This window comes from Episyrphus balteatus, chromosome 2 (genome assembly GCF_945859705.1).
Source record: "Episyrphus balteatus chromosome 2, idEpiBalt1.1, whole genome shotgun sequence".
Taxonomy (NCBI): domain Eukaryota; kingdom Metazoa; phylum Arthropoda; class Insecta; order Diptera; family Syrphidae; genus Episyrphus; species Episyrphus balteatus.
In genome coordinates this window covers 27,265,893-27,289,593 of record NC_079135.1, presented here as the reverse complement: position 1 = coordinate 27,289,593, position 23,701 = coordinate 27,265,893, and the positions used below count along the sequence as shown (strand labels likewise).

At 35.1% G+C, this 23,701-nt stretch overlaps 1 protein-coding gene across 2 annotated transcripts in view; it reads right to left on the bottom strand.

Annotated features, from left to right (window-relative positions):
* LOC129912644 (cell adhesion molecule Dscam2) overlaps positions 1 to 23,701 on the bottom strand; it is a 151,617-nt gene that overhangs the window by 4,237 nt on the left and 123,679 nt on the right. Inside the window, exons 17-32 of one of the 2 annotated variants that reach the window (XM_055990983.1) lie at positions 21,563 to 21,707; positions 21,055 to 21,491; positions 20,362 to 20,515; positions 20,154 to 20,271; positions 19,900 to 20,062; positions 19,336 to 19,833; positions 19,117 to 19,263; positions 15,231 to 15,383; positions 15,035 to 15,129; positions 14,074 to 14,960; positions 9,917 to 10,080; positions 9,711 to 9,857; positions 9,334 to 9,656; positions 9,204 to 9,276; positions 8,590 to 8,724; positions 8,330 to 8,501 (exon numbers count right to left, since the gene is read on the bottom strand). In XM_055990983.1, the coding sequence (XP_055846958.1) occupies positions 8,330 to 8,501; positions 8,590 to 8,724; positions 9,204 to 9,276; positions 9,334 to 9,656; positions 9,711 to 9,857; positions 9,917 to 10,080; positions 14,074 to 14,960; positions 15,035 to 15,129; positions 15,231 to 15,383; positions 19,117 to 19,263; positions 19,336 to 19,833; positions 19,900 to 20,062; positions 20,154 to 20,271; positions 20,362 to 20,515; positions 21,055 to 21,491; positions 21,563 to 21,707 (3,811 nt within the window). Of the gene's footprint in view, positions 1 to 8,329; positions 8,502 to 8,589; positions 8,740 to 9,203; positions 9,277 to 9,333; positions 9,657 to 9,710; positions 9,858 to 9,916; positions 10,081 to 14,073; positions 14,961 to 15,034; positions 15,130 to 15,230; positions 15,384 to 19,116; positions 19,264 to 19,335; positions 19,834 to 19,899; positions 20,063 to 20,153; positions 20,272 to 20,361; positions 20,516 to 21,054; positions 21,492 to 21,562; positions 21,708 to 23,701 lie in introns of both variants that reach the window. The other variant, XM_055990984.1, reaches the window with a different exon arrangement.

Here is a 23,701-nt window from a genome sequence, read left to right as displayed (position 1 = left end):
GTATGAAACGCGTCCGAAACGCGTCCAAAACGCGTCCAAAACGCGCCTGAAACGCATCTGAAACGCGTCCAAAACGCGTCCAAAACGCGTCTAAAACGCGTCCAAAACGCGTCCGAAACGCGTCCAAAACGCGTCCAAAACGCATCCAAAACGCGTCCAAAACGCGTCTGAAACGCGTCCGAAACGCGTCCAAAACGCGTCTGAAACGCGTCCAAAACGCGTCTGAAACGCGTCCAAAACGCATCTGAAACGCGTCCAAAACGCGTCCGAAACGCGTCCAAAACGCGTCTGAAACGAGTCCAAAACGCGTCTGAAACGCGTCCAAAACGCGTCCAAAACGCGCCCAAAACGCGCCTGAATCGCATCTGAAACGCGTCCAAAACGCGTCTGAAACGTGTAACGCGTCCAAAACGCATCTGAAACGCGTCCAAAACGCATCTGAAACGCGCCCAAAACGCGCCTAAAACGCGTCTGAAACGCGTCCAAAACGCATCTGAAACGCGCCCAAAACGCGCCTAAAACGCGCCCAAAACCGCGCCCAAAACGCGCCTAAAACGCGTCTGAAACGCGTCCAAAACGAGTCCAAAACGCATCTGAAACGCGCCCAAAACGCGTCTGAAACGCGTCCAAAACGCGTCCAAAACGCGCCTGAAACGCATCTGAAACGCGTCCAAAACGCGTCTGAAACGCGTCCAAAACCCGTCCAAAACGCGTCCAAATTCATCTGAAACGCGCCCAAAACGCGTCCAAAACGCGCCTGAAACGCATCTGAAACGCGTCCAAAACGCGTCCAAAACGCATCTGAAACGCATCTGAAACGCGCCCAAAACGCGCCTAAAACGCGCCTAAAACGCGTCTAAAACGCGTCTGGAACGCGTCCGAAACGTGTCTGAAACGCGTCCAAAACGCGTCTGAAACGCGTCCAAAACGCATCTTAAACGCGCCCAAAACGTGTCCAAAACGCGTTTGAAACGCGTCCAAAACGCACCTGAAACGCATCTGAAACGCGTCCAAAACACATCTAAAACGCGTCCAAAACGCGTCTGAAACGCGTCTGAAACGCGTCCAAAAAGCATCCAAAACGCGTCCAAAACGCATCTAAAACGTGCCCAAAACGCATCTGAAACGCGCCCAAAACGCGTCTGAAACGCGTCCAAAACGCGTCCAAAACGCGTCTGAAACGCGTCCAAAACGCGTCTGAAACGCTTCCAAAACGCGTCTAAAACGCGTCCAAAACGCGCCTGAAACGCATCTGAAACGCGTCCAAAACGCGTCCAAAACGCGTTTGAAACGCGTCCAAAACGCGTCTGAAACGCGTCCAAAACGTTCTGAAACGCGTCCAAAACGCATCTGAAACGCGTACGAAACGCGTCTGAAACGCATCCAAAACGCGTCCAAAACGCGTCCAAAACGCGCCTGAATTGCATCTGAAACGCGTCCAAAACGCGTCTGAAACGCGTCCAAAACCCGTCCAAAACGCGTCCAAATTCATCTGAAACGCGCCCAAAACGCGTCCAAAACGCGCCTGAAACGCATCTGAAACGCGTCCAAAACGCGTCCAAAACGCATCTGAAACGCATCTGAAACGCGCCCAAAACGCGCCTAAAACGCGTCTAAAACGCGTCTGGAACGCGTCCGAAACGTGTCTGAAACGCGTCCAAAACGCGTCTGAAACGCGTCCAAAACGCATCTTAAACGCGACCAAAACGTGTCCAAAACGCGTTTGAAACGCGTCCGAAACGCGTCTGAAACGCGTCCAAAACGCGTCTGAAACGCGTCCAAAACGCATCTTAAACGCGCCCAAAACGTGTCCAAAACGCGTTTGAAACGCGTCCAAAACGCGCCTGAAACGCATCTGAAACGCGTCCAAAACACATCTGAAACGCGTCCAAAACGCGTCTGAAACGCGTCTGAAACGCGTCCAAAACGCATCCAAAACGCGTCCAAAACGCATCTAAAACGTGCCCAAAACGCATCTGAAACGCGCCCAAAACGCGTCTGAAACGCGTCCAAAACGCGTCCAAAACGCGTCTGAAACGCGTCCAAAACGCGTCTGAAACGCGTCCAAAACGCGTCCAAAACGCGTCTGAAACGCGTCCAAAACGCATCCAAAACGCGTCCGAAACGCGTCTGAAACGCGTCCAAAACGCGTCTGAAACGCGTCCAAAACGCATCTTAAACGCACCCAAAACGTGTCCAAAACGCGTTTGAAACGCGTCCAAAACGCGCCTGAAACGCATCTGAAACGCACCCAAAACGCATCTGAAACGCGTCCAAAACGCGTCTGAAACGCGTCTGAAACGCGTCCAAAACGCGTCCAAAACACGCCTAAAACGCGCCCAAAACGCGTCTGAAACGCGCCCAAAACGCGTCTGAAACGCATCTTAAACGCCCCCAAAACGTGTCCAAAACGCGTTTGAAACGCGTCCAAAACGCGCCTGAAACGCATCTGAGTTGGTAAGTTGGTAATTTATATATATTATATATATATAAATCTATGTAAGTTGGTAATTATAGTACTAGATCAACTCATGAGTAAACTACCACCTCCAATGAAACGGGGCTAATGCTTAATGATTTGCAAACGTTTTTTTATTCTTCTTTTTTCTTATTTTTACTAATACAAATGTAATGCTGTTTTTTATTGAAGGTACAACTCCAAGAAATTTTGTTTGTTCGTAGTCGGGGCGAGGGGCCCCTAGCTGAAGTGGGGCCCCTAGGCAGCTGCCTAGTTTGCCTTGAGGCTAATCCGGCACTGCTTGGGTGCATTTCTGTTTTAATGATTAAAAATTTAATCTTGCTTTATATAGTTCACATTAGGTTTTTGTTTAAAAATCTATGTAAGTTGAGCTGAATATAAAAAATATTTGCGTATTGACAAGGTGTCTCACGATAAGTCGGACTCATCAGTTGACTTAAGTGAGCTCAACCTTGTCGAAACGCCAATTTTTGGTTTGGACTGTAAATTAATAATTTAACAAGTCCAATAAATAAATACTTTAATCTACTAAAAAAAAAATAATTAATACAACGAAAAGTTTCGTTAGGTAACGAATATTTTTTCGTAATTTAATTAAAATATTCATAAAATTTACGAAAAAATTCGTTAGCTAACGAAAGTTCTTTCATAAATTAATCAAAAAATACATTGACTAACGAAAAATATCACCGTGGTTAATTAAATTTTACGTTAATCGATGAAAAATTTCGAAAAGGGATGTAAAAATTCATTAACTCTCGATCAAAAATTTTTATGAAAAATTTCATTAAAATACTAAAGTTTTCGTTGATTGATGAAGTTCTTCATTAACGTATGAAAGCCATTTCGTTGAGCCAATTAAATTTTTCCTCGGCTAAAAATTAATTAAATTTTCGTTGGCTCAACGAATTTTTTCGTTGTATTTACGTAAGGATTTGGTTCAATGTATATACTTTAAATTACAAGAGCAAGTACGTGCACCTAATTCTATGTTTTATTTAATATTATTAATTTTCAAATTTAATTTTTTTTTTCAAAATTCAAATTTCTTTAATAAACTTAAACTCTGTCCGCAATGATAAATGTAAGCAAAGCTGAGACAATTTTTTTCATGGATTGAAACGTTGTTTGCATCAAATAAGGTGAAAAAAACTAGAGAAAGATTATATATCTAAGTTTAAAAAATTTAAAGACAGAACGGTTATTTTTCGATCAGAAACAATTGAGACTATAAAGTTTTTGACCATTTTTGATTTTTTAAATATACTCCGAACGTCCCTTGTAGTTTTCATTGCAATCAGTGCCGGTTTAAGCACTACCGGCGCCCCTGGGCAAGATTGCAAGTGGCGCCTCTAAAAAAAAATTCATCTAAAAACAATTTTTTAAAATCACGAAAAAAAGCAATAGCAGATTATGTCTTACCTCTCATATACTTGTTAATGCATTTATTAAAAATGTGCAGTGTATTAACTTAAAAAGGTTAACTTAAGGGGTAATAACACCTTGTAAACCACGAAATCGAGCGTCATTTTCATTAGCGTATAAAACAAAGAAGAAATATTATTTTCTTTTGGTGTTTGTTTAGTTTAGTTAAGTATATTAATAGGTAACAGAATAGGGTAATGTTAAATTTTTTAATGTTGTGAAATTTTTTAAATGGCGGTGTAGTTCAGGATGATAGAAAAATCCTGTGCTTCCATCGAGCGACCAGGTAACTCCTACAGTTTTTAACCGATTGGGCTAAAATTTTGTGTGGAGATTAACATTACTATCCAGTGAAGTATACGTAGGATTTTTTTGAAATATTACAATTTAACGATTTTATGGTCTTTTTTTCATCGAATTTTGTTTTTGGAATGAAATAATTTTTTCAAAGTTGTGCCATTTTTTTAAAAATTAATATTTCAAAAAAATCACTGGAGAATAGTAATCTTAATCTCTACACAAAATTTTAGCCCAATCGGTTAAAAACTGTAGGAGTTACCTGGTCGGCTCGATGGAAGCACAGGATTTTTCTATCATCCTGAACTACACCGCCACACTGTGGGCTAGAACGCTTTTTTAGCTGGAATTAATTATAGAAATTCTCGAAATAATCTAAAGTTGCAGTTAAAGCCATTAAGATGATGTCGAATGATATAATAATGATAATTTTATGGTACAACAAGATAAGACCAACAACAAGAATAAACGAAATATTATGTTAAATAAGGTTTTCCAATTTACAACAGATATTATTGGTATACAAAACAAAAATTATTTCTAGAGTGTGCCTACGCGTGCCTTTTTTTTTAAGCTTAGGAACATTCGTTTTATATGAAATCGATGCTAGTAACATACTTTACCTTAAAATTTATAAACAAAAGTTCAATACAATTTACAATTTAATAGCAAATACTTTATTAGGATATATCACTAATTGATAAACTAGCAAAATTTTCACAATCGATCCGTTAAAACAAACTCAGTAAACGAATATCTGGATAGAGGAAAAAGTGGACTTTTTTGTTTTTTTTTCGAAAACTTGCTTTTCGATTGTGTTTTTATGTATCCAATGAATGATTTGACCTCAATTTTGAATGAACAATTATAGCTAGTCCATTTATCTATCGAATAGGACTAAAATGAGCAATATTTGAAGAAGTTGACTTTTTAATTAATTCCTGCTAAAATAGCGTTCTAGCCCACAGTGCGCCATTTAAAAATTTCACAACATTAAAAAATTTAACATTACCCTATTCTGTTACCTATTAATATACTTAACTAAACTAAACAAACACCAAAAGAAAATAATATTTCTTCTTTGTTTTATACGATAGTGAAAATGACGCTCGATTTCGTAGTTTACAAGGTGTTATTACCCCTTAAAAAAAATCAATTATTCATGTCATTTAGGCTCAATTGACAAGACTACCTTTATCTCTGACTTTTTTGTTTAAACACATTTAAAGATTAGGTACAGTTGGTTTTATTTGAACAATATTTTTTCAAAAACTTTTTCAACTAGGTACATTAATGTCGTTTTCGATTGGAATCACTCAATGATTCACTCATTCTGAAATCCAATAAAAACTCGCTTCCACCCAATTCTAAAATTTAATATCTGTATTTATAAGTATTTGGTTTGTTCGTTGTGAGCTCTAGGGCACTCTGGGTCGCTCCGAATTCGTTGTCAAGCGTTTTTTGTAGCTCCTTTTTCAACCAGAGTAATTTCCTCTGTGTTCGATGTTCGCTGATGAAACTAAAGCTCTGAGGTGTTCGATGTAAAATGAAAACCCGGGAAACTTTGATTTTTTTCACAGTTAATTGAAAAGACTTAGAGTGCCCTGGAGGAGGGAACAACGAACAGACCTATTTTTTTATTCTCACACACAAACGTAGTTTTTATGAGAAATGGAGAAGCTGTCAGTTTTTGGCATTTCTGGATTTTGGGTTTTCGAATTTTGGGATTGTGGGTTTTCGGGATTTTGTGGTTTTGGGTTTTCGGAATTTAGGGGTTTCTGGATTTTGGGCTTTCTGGATTTTTAATTTCGGGATTCTGTCCGTATCCCTTCTCTTTCCTTATTCATTATTATAGGGGCACCTTTGCAAAAATTAAATTGGTAGGAGGAATATAAGGATTGCTTTAGCCTTTCAAAAGAAATTGGGGCGCCTTGTTCTTCAAAGATGAACGAAGATTTTCGACACCATTGGCCTTCCGGAAGCCAAATTAACCCAAAATTGGGGGGCGCCTTCATTCTTCAAAAAGTTTAGGACAAACAATACGAGCGCCGTTGAAAATGTAAAATAGAAAAAAATTGGGGCGCCTTTGTGAATGTAAAAAAAAATAAAACATCGATTGGAAAGACTTCGTTATTTATATAACTTTTGTAAAAGTTCGGGGCGCCTGCGGCGCCCCTCAATTCTTGCGCCCCTGGGCGACGGCCCAGGCTGCCCCCCCCTAAAACCGGCTCTGATTGCAATTCATTTGTTTCCCTACCGGGAAATTTTCCCTCTGGAAAATTTAATATTAAAAAAAAATGAAGTGCAATTTATTGAGAGATAGCGCTAATAAAAAAAACATAAAAATGCATACGATACTATCGTATGCATTTTTATGTTTTTTTCCAAAAAAATTCAAGCTTTAAAATTAAACTTTGAAGAAAAAATATTTTATCCATTCCAATTTTTGTTTTTAATATACGAATTTATTTGATTCCGTTTTTTGCTCCTAAGTGTAATTAGTTATTTCATTTGGAAGTTTAAGTAGGTAAGAACATTCGAGTAGTTTAAAGCGTTTCGCACCCTAGATTTTTTTTTTGCATTTTTTTTTTGGATTAAACCCTAAACTGGAACTAACATTTTAAGACCTGTTGCTTATCGAACTGAAATTGGAAAAGTTACAGGCATTTTCCGACAGGAAATTGAGCCACTTCGGGTGGTCGGGGTCGACTTTCTATCTTTTGCGATTATCTCAAAACTAAATTTGTCGACCTGATGTATGGAACTATCCATCCAATTGCTTCCAATTTTGAATCTTCGTACTACAACTTGATTACTATTCAGGCTAAAACTCTAAAATACGAAAAAATAATCTTTGATGAACTCTATTAAATATGTACATTTTGGCAAAATAAAAACTAGCTTTTTTGGTATTTTTCAGCATTTGAGTAGGGTAACCGTATGAGGGTACGAGTTAAAGTTTGGGGCCTAGTTTAACCTTTAAGTACTTTTTTGTTAAAAACAATTTTTTTTATAGCTTTTTTGTTTTATTTGAATAGGATTGCCATATTTGAAGGCTTACAATCCTAATATTATTTTATCAATTTTTTTTCACTAATTAGAATTTTGCTTGGCATTAAAAATTTGTTCTTATTTGATCAACCCAAAATGATATGGAAAAATTACACTGGTCTACAAAATTTAATTTTTTTTTTTGGTGCCGAGACTATGATATACTTTTCTATAAGTTTTTGATGTGCTGAAGTCAGAAATATCCTATCAGCTCCCGTTTTTGAGCTGATAGGATCTGCATGCATGCAGATATACTTTTCTGAAGGTGTTGGGTGTGTTGAACTCGAATCTGAAGTCAAAAATATCCTATCAGCTCCCGTTTTGGAAATATTACGGTTAGAAAATGCTAAAAAAACCTTTTTTTACCACTTTTGATGTTATGCCTTAATTTGAAGAATTTATTTAAAATAAAATTCATAACGGTTTCTATTAGAACTATTTTCCTTCTTTCAAGACCTGTTTAAATCTTTACAATATCTCGTTTACTGCCGGAGATATCTTAAAATGAAGTAAGTTTGTTTTTATCAAAAAGGAGATGAAAACGTGATATCTGTTTGATACATTACAATAACCCAAACAACTGACGATATCTCGAACAATAAAAAAGATATCGAAAAGATTTAAAAAGATCTTGAAAGAAGGAATATAGTTCTTATAGAAACCGTTATAATTTATATTAAAAAAAAATGTATTCACATTAAAGCATAACCTAAAAAGTAGTTTTTTTAACATCTTCTAACGGTAATATTTCAAAAACGGGAGCTGATAGGATATTTCTGACTTCAGATTCGAATTCAGCACACCGAAAACCTATAGAAAAGTATATCATAGTCTCGGCACCAAAAACCTTGTAGACCTGTGTTAGTAATATGAGAATTTTTCCTTTAAAATAGGATTGCCATATAGGATTGCCAACTTGAGAAAAATTCTTGTTTTTTTTTTAAAGATGCATGTAAAATTTATACAAATTAAACAAAGCCCAACTTAAAAAAAAGCACACACAACACCAATTTATTTTTGTAATTTTAAAATTTAACATGCAAACTAATATATTCAACATCGCTTACCATATCTTACCTAAAAGTGGTTTCTTCGTTGTGGCTGGAATACCCACTGGAGCTACGTACATGTCGTTTTGGCACATTTGCCGCCGACTTTCCAGATTTGCGAGTTGAAAACGGCGGTTTCGATTTGCGTGACATACTTGTAGGTGTTGTCTCCGATGATGAAGACGTCTCATCTTGTGGATCTAAGAAATTCAAAAAAAAAAAAAAGAAAATAAAAGAATCCAAAAACCTTAGAATTCATAATTGAATTGAAATCAAATTTCAGCTCACCCCTCTGCGGTCGATATTTGGCCGAATTGACGGCACGTGAGCTAACGTCGTTGTCTGACTCGGAGCCGAGTGTGTCATATTCTGTAATTGGTATGTGAAGTGTTAGGATTTTCCTAACTTCGGAATCTGTTGAACCTGGATTGTCCGATTCTAAAAAGTTTAGTACGATTTGATGGGCGATTTTTTTTGTTGCAAGATGACATTCGATATGTTTTTCGGCAGGATTTTTTCAAGGATTAAGGACATAGGTTTTTTTTTTTTAGTATCGGATCAGGTTTTTTTTTTTTTTTGTTTGATTCGTTGGCAGAGTTTGGAGGTTTTTTTTAAGAGGTTTGCAAGAGGAACATTTTTTTTGACACATGTGTGTGATGTGTTTTTTGTGGTGTGTTTTATGATTGATGTCAGAGAGGTTATGTTGAATGATTAGAGTATTGAGTTAGATGATACACATATTGATGAATAAAATGAGAAAAAAATGATGCAATGTGAATGTAAATGAATTTAGTGAATGATTATGGTGTTTAAAAAATTTTGATAAATAGAAAATAATCAACAGGCCTTAAAGCTAAGGATGGGGCTATTGAAGGACACTTATTGCATAGATTTGAAATTACCTTGTGACTCGGAATGTGGATCACGAAGGCGTCCACCTTTTCGTCGGACTTTCGTGTATTCTGGCTCTTTAGTCTGCAAAGTATAACAATTGTTAATAAATGATTGATTTGGATAAAAATATTAACCTACATGATAACTATCAGGCTTAACATCATGATACACAAAAGACCCCCGAACTGAGTGATAAGGCCCACTGTACACATTTCCGCTGTACGAACTTTCGCTGTAGGTTTGTTTGTTTAGTTGAAAAGTCGCATACGGGCAAATGTCCTCGATGTATTCGTTGCCTTCGGCCTTAAAGCTACCGGAATCGTTGGAATTTGAATTTCGATTGCCAGGATTGCAACGTACTGCAAGGTATTGTTGATCCCGATTTTGTTTGTTTTGCAAATTGGCTAGCGATGGCGATTCGGACATGGAAGATGGTGGTACACGAGCTTGATTATTTAATTCTATAAGAAAACTTTAGTTTATCCGAAACACAAAGGGAAGTCAGATTCTCATACTTCTCTTTCGAATAAGAAGAACTATTCCAACTAAGGCTAAAAGGATTAACATTGATAAACAGACTGGAAGAAGAACTTTGAAATTTGCATAGAACGGACTATCACTCATATGCGATACAGGGTTAGAATGGTCAGTGTTGAAAATGACTAAAAAATAACGAATTATAAAAAAAATTTTAAGGAAAATGGAGTTCATTTTGACAAACCTCCTTGAGGAGATAGTGTTGTAAAGTTGTACACAGCTGTTGTAGATCCAGCATTGTTGTGGGCAGTGACTTTAAGTTGGTATTTGGTTCCTGGATTCAGGTCGCTGACGGTGTATATCCGTTCTGTCGGTGCTATGTGATTTGAAACAACGTTCCATTGTGATCTAAAAAATAAAAAAATTAATTAATCGTGGGTAAATGAGAGTTATCCGGATAACAAAGTAACCAAAGCAATACTAAAGGATGCAGATATGAATCAGTTTTCTATTATCCGGACACTTTTACAGTTTAATTATTATGGATAAACAATTAAATAAATTATCCGGATACAAAAACCTATCACATGACAGAATATCCGAAAGAAATGTAGAATTATAAGACATCCATTTACTAGTTATTCATATAATTCTCATTTCAATGTTCAATATTCTGAATTAATACTTGTTGTTTAATCACTTTAAAATAATTTATGTTTGTAATCATATATTTCATTGATTTAAAATTATTTCAAAAAATCATATAAAAGGCAGAGCTTGATTCAAAACAAATCACTCTTGTTTGATATTTCATTGAGCAAAGGTTGCCTAGCGTTCTCAAAAAAGTATCACACCAGGGGGAGGGGCTTTAATTATAAGCCAACCTTGAATCGTTTAATTATTTTTTTTATTATTTACGACGTTTTCTTCAAAGCGCCTAAATATTTTACAAAAAGTAGTTCAACGCAGTTTATGGTTGCCAACTCATTTCATTTAACGTAATTTAAATTTCTCAATTATTTTATTAATAAAATTGTTTATATTTATATTTGAAAATTCAACAAAACGCTTTTCATTCATCTTTGTTGGTGATTCAATTTTCTTTTGTTTAATACCTTTGTTCGTTTATCTGTTCAACGTTTACTACGGTCTTCGGACAGTATAAGCGCCTCAGAATAAATAAACAAAGCTGCGATTTCTAGATTTGTGACAGATAATTTGAGAACTGATACTACACAATAGTGTGTAGTCACACCCACAAACATCAAGGACGAAAACCTGGTCTTACAATTGGCGCCCAACTAGTGGATCAGTTTCAAATTATAAAATACAGTCCCAAAAGAACCAATAATGATTGATCTATACTGTATGGTCTACTCAGTCTTCAAACCAGAGACGGTATATCCCGGGGAAGCATCACAACCTTTAAGGACTTTTTATCAAAATCACAAGGGCGGTTGAACTTTCAATCTCTGAAGAAGAAGCTGTGCATGAACCAGCAGCATTAGACAACCAGAAAATCAGAACAAACGTAGCTGGAAGAGAACTATTCTTGCATCTCCTCTGAAACGTTTCGAAACTTCATAAAGTTGACACCACCATTACTCTTGCTGATGGAGAAGCGTCTACAGAAAATTTTTAAATTAACTAATGGCATATTCTTGGACCTAGGACAAAGAATGTGGTACTTTGCTGATCAATCAGAAAAAGCTTTTGACTTCTTTGACACGACAGCACTTACAAAAGTTCTGCTCAAGCCTTTTCAAGATTTCCCGAATAAAAATTTAAAAACTTCAAAAAGCTCAAACCAATTTCGCCGAGCAAAACTAAGACCAATCACTGAAGTTGATAAAAAGGCACTTGCATTTTTGTCTGGCCTGTACTGATTCTGCCTACAAAAAGAAATAATTAATCTTCCAACTCCATTCAAAAGATTGTTGATGACTCTTTGAGAACCACCGATCTCAATCCAGATCAGAAAGCTGAAAAACAAAACCTATTCCGAATTTGTAGTCGAGCTCCGTTCCGATGAAGCCGTTGAGTTGAACGAAATTGAAAAAGAAGCTTAACTATCTCCACGCACAACATAGCACTGTGTTTGACCCATTAGATGAACCAATGCCATTTGACTTACAAAACGCTTCAGCCACTTTTCAAAGGATGATGGACAGCATTCAATAGAAGAAACTCCAAATTATGCTGTTCAGTGGTCAAACACCTTGGGCTAATTTTCACTAACCATAGTATTAAAGTCGATTCAAAATGAAGTTTCCGACATCGAAAACCATCCAGATCCTAAGATCAAGCAAAACCTTTCTTTTCTACAAACCTGTTCTTGGTACCGGAAAATCATGGAAAATTTTCAAAAATATCAAAACCGTTAAGTGACCTAACTCAAAGGAAGGGGACAAAGAAGAAAAATCCTCATTTGATGCATTAAGAGCTGCTTAAAAGGGTTTTGTCCTCAAAGAAGCCTGCGATGGTCAGCCTTTTATTTTGAAGACAGATGCCAGCAATTACGATGTTGGGGTATTTGTAGTCCAGGGGGAGTCATATGATGAACATTCGATCGAATATGCTTTGAGACTCCTAACATCAGTTGAACCCAAAAAAAAATAGCGCCATGAAGACACAACTCGCCATATTGGTATACCTTAACTATACGTCATGGTTGGATGATCTTAGATCCAAAAGATATGTTATCAACACATTTAAATGCAAATATATGTACTAATAATTTCCCACTTTCTTAGCTAAGCTTCAAAAAACTAATCAGCCAAATTTATATCAAAAAGATATGTACGTGATAATCAAAAATGTTGGGTCAACAGCATACCAAGTTGCTTCCAAAGATGACCTCACAATTCCATTGGGATGTTATTACTCATCAGGAATCACAAAATACACATAGTCAGCAACGAGGCTAGATAAAGAATCAGCAAATGCAACCAGCAAAATCAATCACATATCCTGTCGCATCATCGGGACGATTTCAGCGACAGAGGGGGAGATTATAAGACATCCATTTACTAGTTATTCATATAATTCTCATTTCAATGTTCAATATTCTGAATTTATACTTGTTGTTTAATCACTTTAAAATAATTTATGTTTGTAATCATATATTTCATTGATTTAAAATTATTTCAAAAAATCATATAAAAGGCAGAGCTTGATTCAAAACAAATCACTCTTGTTTGATATTTCATTGAGCAAAGGTTGCCTAGCGCTAACGTTCTCAAAAAAGTATCACACCAGGGGGAGGGGCTTTAATTATAAGCCAACCTTGAATCGTTTAATTATTTTTTTTATTATTTACGACGAACGTGAAACACTACATGGATAACAGAATATTTCAAATTTATATCGAATCAAGGTTTAATTTTCAAAATTCTTGTATTGGATTCGTAAATTCTTGAGGGAAGTTTTAATTTTTAATGATGAATTCGACAAAGATTTCGACTTAGGATAATAGATTCACATATTTCTTGTGTTATCCAAAGGAAACCTGGAAACCTTTACGTGGATAAACGAAAAAAAAAATATCCGGATAACAAGGTTTTCGAAAAGAATGTGAAATTATAATTCAATTTTGCACTTTTCTTATTTAGTTACCTACATTGTGATTTTAAATCTGTTTTTTTTTTATTCGAAATATTTGAATATTTTCGCAAAACGATAAAACTTAATCAAAAGTCGATAAACGTTATAACATCATAATCCAACAAATATCAAGCTATAAAACAATTTACCATATTTTTGTATTGTATTTTTAAAATATCCGAAATACCTCGAAACTTTTAACACTCAAAAATATAAAAAAATTAACAAATAAAAAAAGAAGTTATTCTGACATGAAAAACTATTCGGATAAGAGCTTAAAATTCAAAGTAGTGCAATCTCATAAACTATTGTTGTTATCGACAAAAGACTGTGAGTTCCTTGTGGATAGACAAAAATAAATTCTTAAATAAATGAGAAATCAAAATTAATTATCCAACTTTGTGTTGGATTTTTGAAAGCTTTAATGAAATTTTGGCTTTGGGTCACGGATTCGAAAGGTCTATATTAAATTCAAATATTTTTCTGTTATCCGAATTTAATGGATAAACGAAAAAATAAATTATGTTGACATGAAACATATACGGATAACAAAGTATTTCAAACAAATATAAAATCAGAATTCAAAAGATAAAATTTAACTATTATCCGGATATGTAAAATTACTCGGATAACAAAATATTCTTAAGAGATGTCAAATAAGAGTTCCATATTCAAACAAGAACTAGTATTAGATTGTTCAAAGCTTCAAAACAGTTTGCCTTTAGATGACTGGTTCGTGTTTTTTTTTGTTATCTGAATTATCCGGATATGAATGTTGTCCGATATAAATATTCCTACCTCCCATATTGTCTCGATTCGATCATAAAGTACAAAATTCCACATCCTCCATCACCCCACGAGTCCAGCCAACAAGTTACACTTGTCGAATTATTTGTGATCATTTGCGAGTGCTTAGGTTGCACCGGCGGATTTCCCTTGGTGAAAGAATTCACTATATCACAAGGCAATCCCGTTCCAATTTTATTATAAGCTGTTATATACAACTGATATCTTGTGCCACACCACAAATTGCTCAACAAGTGCGAATTAGTCTTCGAATCGATTTGCAATTCTTCCCAGTCTCCATTGTCTCTCTTGTAGTTGATGACATATCCCAGTACAGGACTTCCCCCATGACTACTGTCAACCCACTCCAAATGCAAACTATCCGTGTAGGTATTGACAACGGTCAAGTTTGGTGGTTCAGGTGGCACTTTAATGATCAAACTGTAAACAATTTCATCCTTGCCCCAAGTGTTTTCCACACTACAGGTGTAATTCCCAGCATCGGTACTCTGACAGTCTCTGATGAAAAGTGTCCCATTCTTAGCTATGGTCTTGCGAGAGTTTGTTTCCATAGAATGACCATCTTGTCGCCAGATAGTCACTGGTGCTGGTGCTCCCACCTTGCGACATGGCAAAATGAGATTCTCCTTCCATGGTGTGACAATCCTCTGGCTGAATGAGACAATCCTTGCTGGGACTTTATTGTTTGGCGGAACTGTGACAACTTGAGTTTTTTCGCCTTCACCCGTCTTGGTCGAAGCTGTCAACCAGAATTGATATGTAGCTGCCTCTTGCAGTCGCTGGGTTTCATGCATTTCAACAAAAGGACCTAGGACTCGTTTATGAGTTCCTTCTTCGCGACCACCCTCTAGCACTGACATATAGAATGTGTATCCTGTCTGTAATGGCAAGACAAAAAAATAAAACAAAATACAAATCTCCTATAGAAAACAAGGATAATGTTCTTCCTTACGATATCTCCATTTGGACTTTCTGGTGGCAGCCAAGAGATTATTATTTTTGTATTAGATGCTGGTATGGCTTTAATGTCCTGCGGTGCAGACGGAACTGTGTACAAAAAAAAGGAGAAAATAAAACAAGGAGTCGAAGGATAAATATAAAAGAGATATCTTTTTTGTTTGTGTGTATAAAATCCAGTAAGTACTTACCATCTTCGTGTGTACGACAATAAAACTGTTTTGTCTTCATGCCATCACCGACTTTCGTATAGGCCAAGACCCATACTGTGTAGTTGGTGTATTTTCGTAAATTCTCAATTGTCAGATATTGGTTTGTTGACTTAACTACCTCAGGATCTTTTTCTGTAAAAAAAAAAAAAATAAACGAATTTTGTAATGTGATGAAGGTTTAGGTTCAATTTTTTGCTTAAATTTAATGTTATTTTTGACGATTAAGTGTTTAAAATCTTCCTATAGAAAATGGGAAATATTATAAATACCAAATGTATATGTATGTCGTTAAGAAATCTAGTCAATTTGGTACAACCTGCACGGCAAGAATTACAAAAAATACAATGCTGATGCTGGTCATTAGAAAAAGTTAAAAACAAAACTTCATACGGAAAACCATTATTACGGTTAATTTAAAAGCTTTTTGGCAATGCTCCAAATGCTTTTTTTTGATGAGCTTATAGAACAGAAAAAAACATAAAATGGTCGAATAAGGCTACAACTACTTGAGAAACGAAGTACATCCTTCGGTTAGAATCAAATTCTTGCTTGGTGATAACTTCAAATAAATCTATTGCTGGAAGTACCTACTGGAACTGCAAGTCTTTCTACTATAAGAAAAATGTGTTTAAAAGTAACATAGTCACAAATGCATGTCATTTCAAAATAAATAAACATCCGTTTAGTGCTTAATGGGTTAAACAAAAATTAAATATTCCAAAAAAAAAAAAATGTTCAGAAAAGCTAACTTTTCAGATGTTTCTACTGTTTATCTAAACTCAAAATAAGCAACCAGATTATATACTAATATTTCTCTACCAGCTCTATCTCAATCATAATTTATATTCAAAGTACATTGAAATAAAGTTTAAATAGAAATACAAAATAGTACGTATACGCCCTAGTGACTAGTTTGTAAAACAACCCCTATTCTTCTGGACAGTTAAAAGGATCTGTATCGAGAGTGAATTTTTAGCTAGATTTGTATCGAAGGATTCAGGAAGCGGAAATATTTATACTTTTAATAAAATTTGGACCAGTAGGTTTGTTCTTAGAGAGTTTTGAATTTTGTAATTTTTTGGAATTCTTCACAGGTAGAGACAGTATTGTAATGGACTCTTAATTGAACAATTTCCAAGGCTTTACTTTCCAATAGCTTCACCAAACCTAAGAAAAGTATCGGACATCACAGACGATGAAGTGAGTTGGTTAAATAATCCAAAAAAGAAAAAGCTGTTGGGCCGATGAAATACCCTAAAAAAAAAAAGATAGAATATTTCGGGCTAAGATGGCCCCTGATTTTTGTCTCCAAAGCTTATACTAGGTGATAACATGTCAATGGAGACAAAGTGATATATTATATCATATATAAAATCTTTTTAGTTTTATAACACCATTTAATCCATTTTTTTTTATGACAACTTATAATAAATTTTATATCATCTAAAAGCTTATTATTTCACTTTTTATATGACGCTTCAATCATATTTCTATGATGCCTACAAAAAAAGTAAGAATTTTTTAAAGCCAACCATGCCGAAATTTCAAACTGAGATTACGGTACTTCCTACACTGGTGGCTGGTCCTCGACAACATAATCTCCACAGGTGTTTTGAGGTATTTTTCAAGATTTTCAATTTAAGATTCTGTAACTTGTAGAGCACGTACCGTTATAGATGTTTTATCAAATGAAAGGTAATATTATCAGCATGCGTATTAAAGTTTGTATGTGCTCTAAATCAAAAGTTTTAAAGTGTTAAGAAAAAAAATCATGTTTTCACCGTTATCTCGTTATTTTTTGGCCTTTAGTTCCATGAGATGCAGCATCGAAAAATACCCTTAAATCATGTGCCATAAGCTAAAAAAAAATTATACTAAGAAAAAGAAGTACATTAAAAACAAAACTATTATCAACAAGATCATTGGAACTAAGTGGTTATCTTTCAAACCAGCGCACTCTACAATTTTTAAGGACCTTCTGTGTTTACGGAGTCAGTCAGCTTTACCGATAGCTAGTTGTTTGTTTTTGCAACACTACCCATCATAGATATTTTCTGTCGAGTGAAAACTTTTGTTTCAAACTTCATTTTCAAGATTGTGTGGCAGAACACAAAATTTAACGATACAATTAAGAACATTCGATTTAACCAAAATAGGTGCTGCCACTGCTCGATTCTATTGAGTTTACTCGATTATAACATAAGTGCCCAGCTATACCTTTCGGGGCACCGATTATTGAACTGTGCAACCGAGTTGGTCAAAATTTGAATTTAAAGATTAATTGTTTCAAATTGATTCGACATTTTTTTTTGACTGGCCTGGTTGATAATTTTTTTAAAATCTAAAATGTAGACGATAAACTACATACCTATTTATAAATTCTGAGAACTTGGTGGCGCTTAAACTATTAGCGGCACGTATTTCCTCCAATCCTAAATATATATCATGATCTTAAAGCCTGTTACATATTTTTTATGGAAAAGCTAGGTACTTAGAATATTGCAACACTTTTCTTAAAGCAATAAATTAACCTAACATTTAATTTATTTAAAATCATATTCATATTATCCATACAAAAATCTACCAAACACCTTTTAACAAGACCTTGCACCAGCCCACAGTGGGTCACCTCCCATACAAAGTGCGGTCAAAAATATAATGACCATTTTTATTTTTAATGAAACACCTGCATTATCATTTTATATGATTTATTATTGCAAAAAAATGCATCAAGTCAGTTTTTAAAATTTTGGTTATTTTCAAGAAAAATAAAAAAAGGTAAAAAAAATTTTTTTTTGAAAATATAAAAAAAATGGTTAATGCCGGAAATGGACCTGCCTGTCAGTCGAGCACTTTACCCTTACCCTCTAGTTCAGTCTTTTATAAAAATAATAGTGCCAAAAAGGAATTTTTTTAGTTTTACGTTGTAATTTTTTTTTCTCTGTGTATCGTCATTTAAACTCGTATTACTCGAAAAGGGGGAAAAAAGGGGAAAAAACGGCGCTATTATTTCGAAAGGTAGGACGGTATTCTTCATTTGCGAACTTAAATTGTAGAGGGCACTCGAAGGCAAACCAACTAAATCTCTAATTTAATGAAAATTGAGCTAAATAAAAATGGTTAAAATTGCTTCGTTAAAGAGCCCCATTACAATTAGCCTTAATGTTATTTAACAATATAATTTATGTTTTTAGAAAGTATTAAACTTCTCGTTTAATATCCATAACAATTTAATACTGTTCACAATTTTTAACACCCGCTATCACTATCGCAAGTTGACACCTTATAACTGCAGCTATAAGAAAACTGTACATTTTTTTATATACCGACTTTGAATGGCTATTAAGAAATGAAAAAAGGGGTAACCGTCAAATTTTTTTTTGGTTTTGGTTCGATGGGAGATTGTACAACGTTATTTAATCATTGGATTTTAAAAAATTGACATTTACTTTTTTTATTTTTGACCTATGGCGGGACCCACTGTGCAGCCCTTTAAAATATTCGTTCTATCCCTTAATCAACTTATTTCCTTCATTGCTACCGAATTGCACTCAAACTCCTGAACTTCATCAGCACAATTCGATTAATTCTGTGCAAGTGAGCCAAACATCGGTCGTTATATACCCCATCTCATCTCATTCCTTCAAAAACTGGCCATCTTCCAATATTGCAATATATATAAACTCGAAACATTGACTTTCTCCATTAGGTATCCTCAGTGGATGGCGTGGCATATATGCAAACACCAAAGAAACCCCCCTTTCACCCTACATTCTCAAAAAAACCTATATGAAACCAAAGGAGACGAATGTTATGAGTATGTAGAAGGTTTTCTCATTACCCATAGTTATTGCCCCATACTTACCATAAAGTTCATCCACTGATATGTAAAACACTTTGTAGCCCCTAATTTTGCCGTTCTGCCCATCGACATCCGGTGGTGACCAGGTGATGTAAATCGACGTCGAACCCAATACGTCGCATTGCGGACTCTCTGGTGGTGATGACGGAACTGCCAAAGGCGATTTATTCGGTTATACCACGGAAAGCAATTATAATTCATATATTATCGACTCTAACTCACCATCTTCCAAAGTCTGAACGGCAACCTCTTTACTCGGCGGTCCACTACCCTGACTCGTATATGCCTGCACAATCACATGGTATTGAGTGAACTTATTCAGATTGGCCAAAACCGTTTCGCCACCAAAGTGTGACCGAACTTCGACAGTTTTAAAGCTAAAACCTTGTGTCGGATTGATTTCCTTATCCTCGGGCGATGATGACATCTGATAGCCCACATAGTAGCCAAGTAGGATGCCATTCCAGTGGTCACGATCGGGTGCATCCCATGTGACTGATATCTCTGTGGAGCTTTTTGCCTCGGCGCGAATGTTTAAGGGAGGCCCAGATGGCACCTCCTCGAGGGTGGTGACCTGCACCACTTCGGAGAACTCCGATGAACCCAATTTATTCTCAGCCGACATTCGTATGTGGTATGCTTTGGCGGGACGCAAGTTTTGTATATTCACAACCGTTTGAGAGCCAGTGATGGATATGCGCTCGGCATTTTGCCAAATGTCTGCATTGAGAAAGTAATTAGGAAATGAAAGGATTTTTTTTGTGAATCCTTTTTTTTAGTCCTTACCTGTGATTTGCTTGTAGAATATATGGTATTCCTCGATTGGACTGTTTCCAGCGAATGGCTGGCTCCAGGTGAGCTGAAGACTGCGCGATTGTTGTGAATTGATGCGGAGGTTCTTTGGTTGTTCGGGTACTTCTTGAACGATGAGTTGTATTGACATGTCGTCCTTTTTTTTTTTGTTGAAAAAAACAACAAAAAATAAACACAAGTTTTAAAGAGGTTTGAAGGAGGTTATTTTGTAACTTTAACAGACTAACCTGTCCAAATGCATTGCTCGCTTGACAGATATAAATGCCTGTGTCTTGTCGGTAGGTGTGGGAGATGCCCAACTCTGAGACCATTCCATCGTCAAGGACTTGATCCCGAATTGTATACCTATTTGTGTTTATATGAGTGTGTGAGTTGGTTTATAAAAGTAGAAATGGAAGGAAAGAAAAAAGAATATAATATGTATCTTTTACTTACCTTGAATCCAAGGATTCGTCTAGATACTGTTGGGTGCTTTGCATTTTCCATTTGATGTCAATGGGATTGTCGCCCTGGACGTTGCACTGGACGTGGACTTGCTTGCCTTTGGGCACGGATATTTGTTTGTTTTTCGTTGTGAAGTGGGCGGGTACTGGATGCAATGTGCAAGGAAAGAAAAAGAAAAAGCAGAAAAGTTGTACATTTTTTCTTTCTTTGTTGTTGTTTTCTATTTCTAATTTAAAATCCTTCACTTGGAAAAAAGGAGATGATTGAAGATTATTCTTCGTTGTTTGTGTGTGTGTGTGTGAGTGAGTGTGTTGGTGTATAGGTAAATGTGCACTAGGAAAATATAAATTATTTTATTTGAATTTTTTTCCTCTCTTCTATCCTTCCAGAAGGAACGAGATAAAAGTTATGCAGAGTTTGAGACTTAAGGACTTTAAATTTGAAATGAAAAAAAAAGGACAAAATATAAAATAAAGGATAATCACATCTAATGGGTTTCCTTTTTTGCCTGAGGAATTTATTTATGAGTTTTCGTTTAAAGTCGCATTTTTATTGAAATATTCAATTTAGGAAAATGGCTTTTTTTTTATCAGGAATTCAATTAAGGACAATTTCTTTGAACTAGGGTCTTATTCTTATAAAAAGGAAATATAAGTTATTTTTATACCTTTTATATAAACTTACCATTAACTTTTAAAAAGATCACCTTACTAACACCCGATCCAATATTATTTTTTGCCTCGCACAAAAAATGCCCCTGTGATTCTTTGCTAATTTTCTTAAAGTAAATCGATCCATTATTGAACAATTGAACACTGGGTTCGTATAAAAAATCCTTATATTCTCCAGGACTAGCGCCAATAGCTTTTTTCCATGTTATTAATGGTTTGGGATAGCCTTCGGATTGGCAGTGCAATAAAACATCTTGTCCGGCTTGTGCGCTTGAGTCTTTTGGCTCTAGGATCCATTTTGGAGGAACATTAACTGTTAGAGGAACGGTAAATTTAACAGTGCCAGCAACATTACTAGCAATGCATGTATAATTTCCTGAGTGTTCAGATGTGATATGTTCGATGACTAGACTGGCTGAATATTCATCTAAACGACGAAATACTTCATTTCTATACGAAAAAAAAAGAAAAGGATTAGTTGACATTGGAAATTATTTATATTGTAATTTTAATTTATTTACCCAGTCCCAATAAGAGGTTTTCCATTTCTTTCCCATCGAAAGCTTACTGGTAAATCTCCTTCTAAAATTTGACAGGATATTGCAGCTCGCATTCCTTCTCGAAGCATATCGGTCATCGCTTGTATGGGCATGATTTTTGGCGGAACTGTAAAGATAATTTAAGGTTAGGAGGATTGAATTATTTATTGATAGATCTCAAATTTTTACATAGTTTTTTTTTTTTTTAATTTTCGACAAAAAATCTTAGTTAACCCCTTGCCGAAAAAAATGCTTTTTAAAAAATGTTCTCCAAATTTATCGAATGAGATATCAAAAGAAAGGACTCTTATAGTTCTATTCATAACTGAAAAACAAAAGTATCTTGTAGGTCTAGTTGCTGAGTTATTTGCATCCAAACATATTTTTTCCTTTATTCTGATGCATAAATCTGCGGGCCAAAGACTCGCAAAAAGATTTGGTTTACACATTTTAGATCGCTGTGAAAAGGTCTTTGCATTTGGATAACAAAAATTAGATATTAATTTTTTGGATTTTCGAGAAAAAAATCAAGGTTAACCCCTTGCCGAAAAAAAACGCTTTTTAAAAAATGTTCTCCAAATTTATCGAATGAGGTATCAAAATAAAGGTCTCTTGTAGTTCTATTCATAACTGAAAACCAAACGTTTCTTGGAGATCTGGTTGCTGAGTTATTTGCATCGAAACATTTATTGTCTTACATTCGGAGGCAGATATCTGCTGAACATATTTCGGTATAGATATGAGTTCACAGTGAACAAACTAAGGCATTTTCTGACATTATTTGCATACATAATAAATATTCTCTGCAGAGATACGATGTATACAGGCAATTCTTCGAAACCTTATAAATTTGGGACTAAAAAAATATTATCCCGAAAATCGAAATCCCGAAAACCCATAATCTCTAAATTAAAAATCCCAAAATCCCAGAATCCAGAAAACTTAAAATCCCGTACGAGATCTCGAAATCCCGAAAAATTATAAAAAATGAAAAATTTACGGAAATTTTTTTCGGAATTTTGGTTTTTCGCTTTTTTAATTTTTTAAGTTTTTTGTATTTACGGGATTCTGGGTTTTGGAGATTCTGGATTTTCGGGATTCTGAGTTTTCTGGATTCAAAATTTCGGGATTGAGTCTCCCGAAAAAAAGTGTTTTTAGTGTTTTTTTATGCTAATGTGATTCGAACCCTCTTTTGAATTGAAGCTTCTGAAAAGTGGAAGCCAATCTTAAGACCGAAAAATTTCTTAACAAGAAATATTAGAATAAACAAAAGGACTCTTTAGGCTAATGGAAGAAAACTAAAAATATATAAATTTGCTTCTTATCTATAGCATTGAAAAAAATACCAGATCATTAAAAAACGAAATGGTATCCTCATAAAAATATGGATGTATTCATAAAGGAATCGTAAAAAATTCGAAGTCGAGATAACAATGAGACTTGACATAACGATAGAGAATGCCCAAAAAGTGGGCATATCTATCTGTCTCTATCTCAAGCTTCAGCCCAAGCCGCTAGGTTTTAGGTAATTATCTAGAGGGTAAATTAAAATTCTTTTTAGGATTAATATTAACGGTATTTGCCCTTTGACCAAAATTACAAAACTTGTTTTCCTCGAAATAGGCTCTAACTATTTTGATTACTTTTAAAATAAAAAAATATTTTTTGAGCTGTTAATAAAAAAACCTGCCATTGATGCGTTTTCTTGATTTCTGATTTTCTCGTTAGCGAGACGATAATTTTTTACAAAAGCGTTTTAATAATTTTAATTAAAAAATTAAGAAAACAATTTAAAAATAAGTATTTTGGATTTTGTTTTAATATTAATTTTTTTTTTGGAAAAAAAAGTTCCAAGTCGGGTTGCTGAATTTTCTTAAAACTTTGTTTTTATATTTGGATTAATTGTTTCTTTACAGTTTGGCAAACCAAATTTTTTTTTGAAGAAACGGGTTGAATTGCAACGGCAAGAATTGCTAAAACAGACTAGGTATCAACTAGGAATAAAAGCTTATTGAAAATCTAAGAACTTTAATTTTAAGTAGGTACTAGGTACCAACACCAAAAAGTGGAGGATATTTTCAAAGGTCTTTACTGCCATTGAATTACTTTGAGATTTAAAAA